Genomic DNA, 11,702 nt, shown 5'->3' on the forward strand with positions numbered 1-11,702 from the left:
AAAATGATAAGTGTACAGTTATAACTAATTTTTTTTCTCATTAGTTTTCGCTCTGAAAATTTTTTGACAAATTTATAGCATAAGACCTATTAATAAAATGATTTATGACCTTTAAATCATATCTATTTGTATTAAACAATCCTCACGGAGATATATAAAGTCTCGAGTATAATTTTCATTTACAGTCTCATTGTCTAATTGTTTCAAAAAATAAATTTCATAGGCATAAATAATATTAAATATGTTACGCATAATAACAATTTACCTAGTACTTTGCACTTTCGGTAAAATAAAATGACTGTAAATATTTTTTTATCTAACTGAGATAACTATTTTACATTAATATTTTTTTTAAATTCTTCAGGTGGAGATACCAAAAGACCTAGTAAAATTGTCAACGGCTATATGGCATGGGAGAATGAATTTCCTCATCAAGTTTCACTACGAGTTTGGGGCCAGCATATTTGTGGTGGCAGTATTATTAGTCCACGACATATTCTCACAGCAGCTCATTGTGTTGTCGATGATAATAAACATCTTCATCGGAATATGGCAGTTCTATCTGGTACTAACGATAGATATTCGCTTCAGTCTGGTCAACTTCATAAGGTTTCTAACATCATTTATCATCACGGTTACACTCCTAGTGACAACTGGAGAAATGATATTGCCGTTCTTGTGGTAATTTTATTAATTAAAATATAAATATGTAGCTGAGTGTTGTAGAATCATAAGGGATTCTGACGTAAAATAACTGCGATTAAACAACTGGAGAATTAATTAATAACGAGACCGGTCTACCTCCTTTTTACAGAAGACCGTTTTCGCGCTCGTTTGTACATAGACGCGCTTCGTACATCTCATCTACCATAATATGATTACAGCGAAATATTGAGCATAAGCTTCTTATTGGCTTACCTTAGGATCGTTGATCAGGTCAAAGATCCTTTTGCGTGTGGGTGTCGAATCAAAAGCCACTACGAGTCCGAACCCAGTGAATCCTAAGCATTCGGTTTCCCTTTTCCGACTGGGAGAGATTAGGGTATCCGTTGTTTACCAACTTGTTTTTTTTTAGCAGCGTCCCCTAAATTTTTCGTTTATGACCTAAAAAAAATTATCAGAGTCATGTAAGCCCTTAATATTCATATTAAACCGTGCCACAAAGACAATACATTTCCCATTTGAATAACTTGGGGTTCGGCGCGTTTGACATTTAATTTTTAACTTCTCGCTAAGAAAATTGCAAATTTTCAAAAATTCAGGAAGTTATTGTTTTCAGTCCGATTTTCGAAAATCGAATTTCTAAAAGATCTTGACGTTTTGAGATTCTAGGAAGCTATCCTGACTAACTTCACGATGATGTCCGAGTGTATGTATGTATATATGTATGTACGTATGTAAATATCTATAACTTTTGAACGGATGAACCGATTTTGATCGTCAAGATGCCATTCGACGCGGCTTGCGGATATCTAGAAGCTGAAAAAAATTGAGCTTGATCGGTAGGGATCCTTCAAAGATAGTCCAAAAATAAACTTTTTTCAAAAATGTTTTTTTCGGATAACTTTTTACGGGCTCGATCGATTGATTCCAAAATCAACTGGGCTCTGAAACTTCATAAGCTTCGCCGAATGCCACCTCAACCATCAAAATCGGTTAATTCTTTCAAGAGAAACCGTTGTCAAAAGAACTAAAAAAAAAAAATTTTTTTTTTAGTATTTTCGAAATTTCTCAAAAACGACTCGATAAATCAATTTTAAAATCTGCTCAGTTGCAGAACTAAATAAAACGCGTCGATTGCCACCTTTATCTTTTCAATCAGTTAATTCGTTCGAGAGATATCGTTGGAGAAAAAATGGTAAAAAACGTTATTTTTCGAAAACAAAAACATACAATAGTATTTTCGAGCTCCTTGAGCTCGAAAATGTATCGACAACAACTTTTTGAGCTTAAGGAGCTCGAAATGGGCGAGAAGTTTTGGAGCTGGCCCGCAGGGTCAACTGACAGAACGACTTTTTTTTCTCCTAAGCAAGTTAATATATAAAGATGAGATACACATTTTTATAGGAAATTAAACACTGTAGAAAAAAGGTCTCATAATTTTTTGATAAATTTACTGGTTTAGTATATTACACACCTAGGGAGGAAAGTAGGACATTCCGACCCACGTGTGTAATTTCTTACCCGAGCCGAAGGCACCGAAAGTTTAAATTCCTGCCCTGTTTAAAGGGAAGAAAGTCATTTTTTTCTTATATGAGAAAACAAATGATAAAAATTAGTGCATGCATCATTCTTACCACAGAGACAAAAATTTAAACTTTTTGGTTCAGATCTAGTGAAAAATTGTGACACCACGGAGGAAAATAGGATGTCCCAATCCACGTGTTCGTGTATTACACACACGAATCGAAATGTCCTACTTTCCTCTCTAGGTGTATAATATACTAATTCTTTATATTCTATTAAATATTATTGTTTCGGATATTTTGTCATTCAAATAATTTATTGCAGTTGTTTCGTCGTTCGGTTAATTTTCTGCGGTTGATTAAACGCAGCATCACAGAAGATTAAAATTTAATATATTTCTAGCTCGAAAAACCGATGATCTTTAATTCTCGTCAACAACCAATCAGATTACCAAGTCACGATATACCACCTAAAACTCGAGTCATGGCGAGTGGATGGGGTGCTTTAACTTTCGCTGATCCATCTTCAGCTCCTCAACGTTTACAGAAACTTGATATGACTATTGTTAGTAATCAAGAATGTGAAGAAATGCATGGAAAGGCAATTTATCCGTGTCAGATATGTGTTTTCAACGGCGCTGGTCGTGGAGTTTGTGTGGTAAGTTTTTAATCATCTAATAAAATTTATTTTTATATTAATTATTTGTAAGTAATTAAAAATTTTTTTGGTTTAAAGGGTGATAGTGGCGGTCCATTGACTTATGAGGGTCAAGTTTTTGGAATTGCTTCGTGGGTAGCTCCCTGTGCACTCGGTTATCCGGATGTCTTTACGAGGGTTCACTACTTTGTTCCTTGGATTAATGACATAATGCGACGATATTGAAACTGTTTCTTATTCTGTTGATACATATGACTACTTATTATATTTCTTAGTGTATTTTTGGTGCTTGACTGGTGTATTTGAAAATATGTATTGTAAGTAAAATGCATCTATTTATTATAAACTTGAGTTATTTTATTACGTCTACATAAATAGTAAATAGAAAAAATAGAAAATTATTGTTAACCAAAAGAAGTGAAAATTATCCACGCGATCTCATTGTGCAAAATCTAAAATCAATATGAATATAAATTAGGGTGACAATCATTACTTTTTTTTTTTATCAGTTTTCAGTCTAATATATTTGACTGATTTTACAATCACAATAAAGAGCCTTAATAAATTTGATGACAATCAAATAATTTTAAAAAGTTACTACAAATTTTTGAAATTTTAAAAATGTTAACAATAATTACCGTTTATTTTTATAGTAAATTTTTTTGACAGTTTATCAATAAATTCATTAGCCGAAAAAAGATCAAAAATTTTAATCTTAAGTAGTCATTTTTAAATATTTAATTGAAAAATATATTTTCTCGTCTTGAGTGGCTTTTCAATGGTAATAGTAACTTGTAACGGGGCAGCTAGAGGTTCGACTGCTCAAATCGGTCGCGCCATTTCAGGGAACCCCTCAGTTCACACACCACCCTTATCAACGCATATTCGCTACCCGGTTCACCGAGACTCCGAAAGAGACCCATGGGTCAGTGTGCCAAACATCCTAGACGGAAGTTCAGGCAAGGTCACGTGGATGACCCCTCTTCGGATTTTATAGCTATATAAGGGCGAGCAATCAGCGATGAACTCAGTTAATACACAGTTAGCATACACTTAGCATCTAGCAATCAGCTGGGAGATGTAGAGAAGGGCTGAGGACGCCTAGCGAGGTCCTTACTCTACACTCTCCAGCTCACTAAGCACACATTGCTGCATATCTTTTCTACTAGTCAAGTCTAGTCAATTTGTTGTATTGTAGAGTCCGTTAATTTATTGCTAAGTCCGTTTATTTAATGAAAAAGTCTAGTCAGTTTATTCGTTGTCAGTTGATAAATTTCATTTTAATCTAATGTAATAAAATCTGTGCCATAATATCGAGTCGTCGCCAACAGTCTTGCAAAAGGGTCAACCAAGTATGTTGCAGTCCACGTCCAGAATGTCCTACACAATTTGAAGATCATCGATGTAAGTCTACATGCAGTTAATTACAAGTTTGCCAAACGCGGAGTTATTTGTATTTAGAATTTTGTTAAATTTTATTTTTCTTTTAATTTGTTGAAAATTATATATAAATCTTGGAATTTTTTGACTTCTTGATAGAAATGATTAAGATATATTATTTAAGTTGTTAAATTTTATTACAAGAAATAGTCATATTGTATAAAGTAAATTCTTCAAATCGATTATGTTACTGATGAGATGAGACCCAGGATCTCCTATTTACGCATATTAATACAATAATTCTTTTGGTTTTCTCTTATAATCTAAATGTCCATATATTCAGTAAATCACGTTTGTAAATAATCAGAACATCAATAAAATCAATTAAACAATATTATAATAAAGAGAATTACACTATAAAATATATTCATTACACCATTCCCTCTATCCTGGAATCAGGCTGCGTACTCAGTTATACTAGGTATTTCAAAACCCAGTTGCTCATAATAGAAGCAGCTGGACAAGGAGGATTGCTCGAACTTCCTGGTACGAGGAAGCCAGGGCAAACCCTTACAAACTTATACGAATTTTTATGTGTTCCCTTTCAAAAATATCTATGTTAGAATTCAGCCAAGATACCTAATAGTCCGGTCAATATAGACATTCTAAGATACGGAAACTTCCAACAAGCTGGAAATACGTAGAGTTGTTCAAAACATGTTTAAAAAAAATGTTGCAAAATCGTTGGCTTATGATCTTTTAAGAAGCCTCTCCAAAAATCAGCTCGATAAAAAATTTTCAAAAGGTCGCTCACCAATTTTGAAAATATCAACAATGATTGAATTTCAAACTTTTTACTTCTAAATTTTTTCTTTGCCGTGGCAGCAATAGTTTATACTTATAAAATCATGTCTATGCTGTAAATTTCAGCCCAAAATTTAAATATCTCAACGGCGCTCAAGAATTTTGAATATTAACTAATAATATGTAACCAATACTTTGAATTAGTTTTTGTATCTTTTATAACTCAATTATTGTCATTTCACTAAAATATAACTTTTGCATAACCAAAAATATACAGGACAGTCTCAAACAATAAAATTCGGTGAGTTTTGAATAAGCGAAAAAACCTAAAAATTGAATTAAAAAATAAAAAAGTATGTAAATAACTTATTATTTCTATTTCTCGGGTTATATTTTCATTCATTGTGATGCAAACTGATGGTGAAAAAATCGAGAAGCGTTATTATTAATATTCAAGGGTCGCTCGAAAACGTTCAAAAGACAGCACCCGGAAACATTCAAAATTCTTGAGTGAGGTTTAAGTATTTAAATTTTGGTCTGAAATTTTCAGCATAGTTTTCAAAATTTATGATATTTTGAGCGGCCTCTAAAAATTATTTTATCATCCTAACTTTTTGAGTACTGTTCAATTTAATAATAATTTTGCAACTCTAGAGTGAGATATAAATTTCACAAAAAAGTTGAATAAATCATTTGAAAAAATGTCGAGTTTTTGCAGATGCTCTCAAAGTTTTCAATTGCGTTTTGGTTATGAATAAAAATCGTTTAGCATGAATCCGTTGTTGCCTTCGTTTTTTTTGTATAATGAATTTTTTTTTCTCATTTAAATAACGATAATGTAAAAATATAATATTTTCAATAACACAAATAATAATAGAAACTATACCGGCGAAGAAAATTATTACAAAAAGTATGAAAACATGATTAAAATTAATACTATATCCAACATAATCATTCAATTGTGTAATTTTATATGGCATCCAACGATCTATCAGACCATCAAGGAGACCACATTCATGCAATCTAATAATCCTGTAAATTTTTAATAAATAACACAATTATAATTTATTGAAAGTTCCCGGTCGAAAAATTAGATCTGTTTTAAAATAAATGATAAATTAATAGTATATTACACACCTAGGGAAGTAAAGAGGCTTTGCCTCAGCCAATAATTACATGAGATCTGAGGCATTTCTTACTTTTCTGTCCTAGATGTGTAATATACTATTTATTTAATTTAGGTTTTTAAATCGTATTTATTTCATATGGGAATGTAATCGGTTTTTGTTCCTACTATTCCCTATCCAGACTTTTTTTTACTATAATACATAGTCTACTTTTATTCGCTTTTAGATCAAAAACAGGACTTTTTACAAATATAAATAATAATAATAATGATATAGATTTATAAATTTATTTTAGTTTTCTTGATAATTGAAACATGCTAATGCGTTTTTGTAATAAGATGTCACAAGAATTTTGATGGTTTCTAATGTCAAAATATTTTTCGATTTTATCCAGTAAATAAGAAAAATTTCTTGACATTTTAAGAGTAATTTTATTACTTTTATTCAATTTTATAAATATTCAGTCAAGACAACTAAAAAATAAAGTTGTCAAACTATCATTAACTGCCGACATTTTTAAACAAAAGACACTAAGCAAATGGTAAACAAAACATAATCAATTCTAGAACTTTGAATATTTTTTATAAATATTGTCCATAAATAAAAATATTACGTGTCCATGATTTAATCTAGTTTTGTCCTCGCAAATTTTCAGAACTAAAATTTTTCAAAGTTCAATAATTAATCTAGTTTTATCTGCCGGTAACGTTTTTAACTTTTAAAACAACAGATCAAAAACAGCTTAAAATTTTTATAAAAGATCAAAAACTGATCAACTAGTTCAAGTACAGAACAATGTCCAAATGCAGTTAGACTAAAATCAGATCAAATTTTTCGACCCGGGTTATCTGGTCAAATGTTAAATTAAATAAATAACATACCCTATGTCAAAAGAACGTTTATATTTAAATCCTTTGACGATTCCATTAGTGGTCCAAGTTGAAAAAAGGGGCTTGCCAGTTTTAACTAAGTAACAAGTTTTCATACCCGAAGCTTGTTGTCGGTCATCAGCTTCAATAATGGCATATTTTTTTTTACTCCAGCAAGCTCGTTGAGTCAATCTTTCTTTAGAAGCTACGTAATGAAAACGACTCGAGTATTTTTTTCCGTGAACTGCAACTTCCATCTTAAATTAAATATTTTTTAAAAATTATTATTGTCTTTTTTTTTTTAATTAATGATAAAATATGTATTTTTACTTTGATCCTTTCGGAAGACAATGATCCATTGTGAATTAAAATCTGATAATTTGTGCTGTTGAGAAGTGATTCAAAGTTACTAAATGGTGGATCCATAGCAGTGTTTGTCATATGAGATACCAGATGAGAACTAATTGTAATAAGAAGAAACCATGAAAATATTCGTTTTGATAATTCAAGTATCTTAGATTTTTCTTCTAAAGCTTGTGGTAACCAGCCTTAAAATCATACAATTATAAATAAGTATAAAAATAAATTTACAAAAGGAAATTTACTGATTTTAATAATTTACTGTGTGGCAAAGGATGAAATAAGATTTTTCCAATTTTGTTTAGGGGAAATTCCTTTGTTATCATAACAAGTTTTGCTTTATCAACATAGGAAATTTTGCTAAGAAAAAATGAGAATATAACGATATTTTATAGAAATTTTATCCCCATATTATAGGAATATCTTCTATATTACTATTAAAAAAATTTCCATGTAGACATAGAAAAATTCCTCTGTTAACATTGCAAAAATTCCTATATTGACATGGGTTTTTTTACTATGACAGCATAGGAATTTTTTCCCATGTTACCAAAGTAATTTCTTTTATATTGACACAGGAATTTTTACTAGGTTGACAAAGAAAAAATTCCTCTGTTAACATAGTAAATATTTCTACGTTGACGAAGTAAAAATAATACCCATGTTGACACAGGAAAAATTTTCATGTCAACATTGAAAAAATTGCTATGTTGCATAGGAAAAGTCCACAAGAAACTAAAACCAACAAAATACCAAATATTTTGGTCATTATTATTATTTAGGCCTTAAAGCGATAAAATAGAGATGTGTGAAGGCTTCAAGATATACGAAAATAGAGTTTCAAAGTTTTCAAAAAAATTTTGTGTAATTTAATTAAAATTTTTTTGTAGCATCTACCAATGAACAAATGTTTTTATAAATTCATTTAATATAAACGTGTACGTAAAAGTCAATTACATCGTGTTTTCGACAGTATATAATCATCAATTCAATTAATTAATTTTGATTTACTTGATTATTACGTAAAAAAACATCAGTTTACAAATATTTCATTTTTACATACATGGAAATTTCTACTTTGTTAACATGGGAATAATTTCCATGTTAACATAGGAAATTTTCCCATGCTGACATTGAGGGATTTCCTACATCATTGAAGAAATTTCAGCAATGTCTACATATAAATTTTTTCAATGTCTACATAGGAATTGTTCTATATTACATATTATTTTTCCAAACTTGAAGATCCGATGCAGGCTCGCCTGCGGCTCGGGCAGCTAACTTCACCCTAGTTTGAAATCGTCTTGTTTCATCCCGTGTAACACAATATACTATTTCAAACCTTGAGAACAAAATGTAGCAAATGTGTAGAACAAATAATCCTGTAGTCTTAAATAATCTTTTTGAGTTTGTGCAGGTAATATTTTTTCAGATAAAGTTCCGAGTACACTGAAAATAATTAACATTGTCGCCAACAATAGCCATACTCGCCAACTGAACAATCGAAAAATCCACGACTCGTTGGATTTATACTCTGGACGGTTATACATATGTACACTTAAAAATAGTTAAACACACTATTAATTTATTTACCGGTAAAAAGTTATCGATACTGACCACTAGTTAATGATCGATAATTACTTTTGTTTAAAAATTGGTAAGCATTGCGCTAAATAACCGTATTTAATAGTAATATGCAAAAGTTTACGGCAGAATATGGCAAATTACGGCAATTTGCGGTATAATACGGCAATCTATGACAATTTACCGCAATTTGTTACATTATTACCGTAACACACTGAAATACTCCACATTACGATAAAATACCGCAAATTAATCGGCAAATTTGCGGTAAAATACCACACCTTAACCATAAAATACCGTAATTTACCCGAAAGTCGTAATTTGCCGTAAAATACCGAAGTTTACTGCAGGTCTGCTGATTACCGTAAATTACGGCAATTTACGGTTAAAGTGTGGTATTTTACCGTAAAACGAATCCGCCAGGGTTACTCATATAAAATTTGATTGAAAATGAAAAATAATAAAACCTACCTATTTTTCCATAGTGGAACAGTATAGTCCATCATATTCCAATGAGCCAAATAATAATGAACCCGTGGTAAGACATGCACTTCTCTTCTTTGTAATATTCCTAATAATCCAGTGTAAGTACCATTCGTTGTTTTACGTCCAAAATTACTGTCTTTAATTTTAACTGGCAAAAGTCTTAACAATAATATTGATAAATATATATAATATAACTAAAATAAACAATAGACTTACGTAAAGTTTAAATATTCTGATAATATATTCCATATTTCTCCACAGATTCCAGTAACTTTTGAGTCTCTATCATAAAAGTCAACAAGATTTTTTTCCTGCACAAATTTTAAAGCTTATGTATATATTATTTTTATTTAAATATAGGGGAGAGAAAAGAGGAGAGGGATAAAACAGGGTACTTTCGAAATCTGATAACAAATTGGATTTTAGACTTTCCAAAATCACTTTTGTAAATGTAATTGAGCATTATTTTGAATTTTTTTTTCACCGTTTTTAAAAAATATTATTTTCGTATAAAAATTGTATGGAATCAGTTTGATTTTTTTTCTTATCAATTTACAATACATGCAAAAAAATAAATGATAAATTTTCTACGGATTTTAAATTCATTTTTATTGTTTGAACAATAAACCCGCATCAAAGGAGGAAATTCATAAATAATATAATATTGAAAGCGAAAAAGTATAAGAATGATTCTTTAAAATATATTGATATGAAAAAAAAAAAATAGTCACTTTTAGTCTTTAAATTTTATTGTTTGAAATGATAAAATACGTCATCTTGCCATATAGATGTAGCCGCGCATCAGTAATACTTTAGGTTAATTCTTTCACATACAAAAAAGCTTACAAACACAAGTACAATGTTATTATTTCAAACTATAAAAACTGATGCGCTTGAAATATACTTTTTGACAATTTGAAGAAAGTAATAATTATATACCGTTGTACATAAAATCAATTGTTCGACATTGAAAATTTTATTTATCATACTGAAGGTTTTTTTACTTTTTTACTATAAACTTAAATGTTCCAAACATCGAATGTTTAAGCTGAAACATTAAATTATTATAATTTCATTTTTTTTATCTACCAAACAGTAATTTTTATTACTTGTAACATGATTTATTTAGATATAAACTTAAAATTTCAATATTTAAATTAAGATTATTATAATATATTCAATAAAACCACGAAATTACTGTTTGAAATGATATTTAATTGTCACCACATTCTAAATTTTTAGTTATCAATTACTAATTTTTATAATTCATTTTTTAGCGTGCAGAATTTTTTTTTAACAGCAGCTGAAAATTTATTTTATTTATTTTGAGTATTATTAGGAAAAAGATTCTACGTATTTAAGTCTCCGAAACTTAATATTGCCTCAAGTACCCCGTTTTTCCCCCACCACCTCCTCTATATATTATTATTATTATTATTATTATTATTATTATTATTATTATTATTATTATTATTATTATATATTAATGGTTACCTCATAATAAGCAAGTTTTATTAATTCGCCTTGAAATTTGTGAATTTCTAGTTGATGCGATCGTTTACGAAATGGATTTTCAAATCGACTAACAGAAGTGTTGTTTATAGGAACAAAATCTCCCTGTAATTTATCCCATTTAACGTGTGTGCTTATTGTTGCAAAAGATAAATTAATAAAATATTTAAAAATAATAATAAATAATATTTGAAAATGCATTGTATAAATAACTGAACAAACAATATAAATAATCTCATTACTATTCTATACTGATTCAGCATCGAATAAATCGACCATAACATCAGATACAGACATAAAAACCTTAACAGTATAGGGAGTTATAAATATTGATATTATAAATATCTAACACGCTATTTGTGATTTATAGCACATTACCTTGACCGTAAGTTAACATTATTTGATTACTATCTAACATAAAAGTTTTCACTTATCTATCATAAAAAAAGTATTATTGCATTATATTAAAGGTAAAAAAAAAAGAAAAATAAATATTTATAATAATTTGGTTATTGTTTAATGAAACGGAAAATAGTAATAATAATACTACTATTATAGTGGATTTGAAAAATCTGTCAAAAATTTTAAACTTTACAGAAAAAACAGAACTTAAAAAATGTATGTATGAACATGCCCAGTTCTTAAAATTTAAATTAAAGGCTGGAACTTGTAAGAATTTTTTTTTCAATTTCTACTAGATCATTTTGAAGTGGGAGTGAAAAGAAAATAGCCATTC

At 29.5% G+C, this 11,702-nt stretch overlaps 2 protein-coding genes across 2 annotated transcripts; one reads left to right on the forward strand and one right to left on the reverse strand.

Moving 5' to 3' along the window:
* The first annotated feature begins 205 nt into the window (after window positions 1-205).
* LOC103573509 (chymotrypsin-1-like) lies at window positions 206-3,137 on the forward strand. The gene is made up of 4 exons (XM_014439665.2): window positions 206-284; window positions 365-681; window positions 2,590-2,844; window positions 2,923-3,137. The coding sequence occupies exons 1-4, from the start codon at window positions 242-244 to the stop codon at window positions 3,067-3,069; spliced, it is 762 nt and encodes a 253-aa protein (XP_014295151.2). The 5' UTR covers window positions 206-241; the 3' UTR covers window positions 3,070-3,137.
* A 2,733-nt stretch (window positions 3,138-5,870) lies between these two features.
* LOC103573567 (uncharacterized) lies at window positions 5,871-11,388 on the reverse strand (the record flags this gene model as incomplete). The annotated part of the gene is made up of 7 exons (XM_053743202.1): window positions 10,949-11,388; window positions 9,671-9,765; window positions 9,440-9,613; window positions 8,727-8,941; window positions 7,355-7,572; window positions 7,037-7,281; window positions 5,871-6,060 (listed from the first exon to the last, which is right to left on the reverse strand). Coding segments are annotated over exons 1-7 (1,356 nt in total), but the record flags the coding sequence as incomplete, so codon positions are not given.
* Window positions 11,389-11,702: the final 314 nt, after the last annotated feature.

The sequence above is a fragment of the Microplitis demolitor genome, chromosome 2 (genome assembly GCF_026212275.2).
Source record: "Microplitis demolitor isolate Queensland-Clemson2020A chromosome 2, iyMicDemo2.1a, whole genome shotgun sequence".
NCBI lineage: Eukaryota > Metazoa > Arthropoda > Insecta > Hymenoptera > Braconidae > Microplitis > Microplitis demolitor.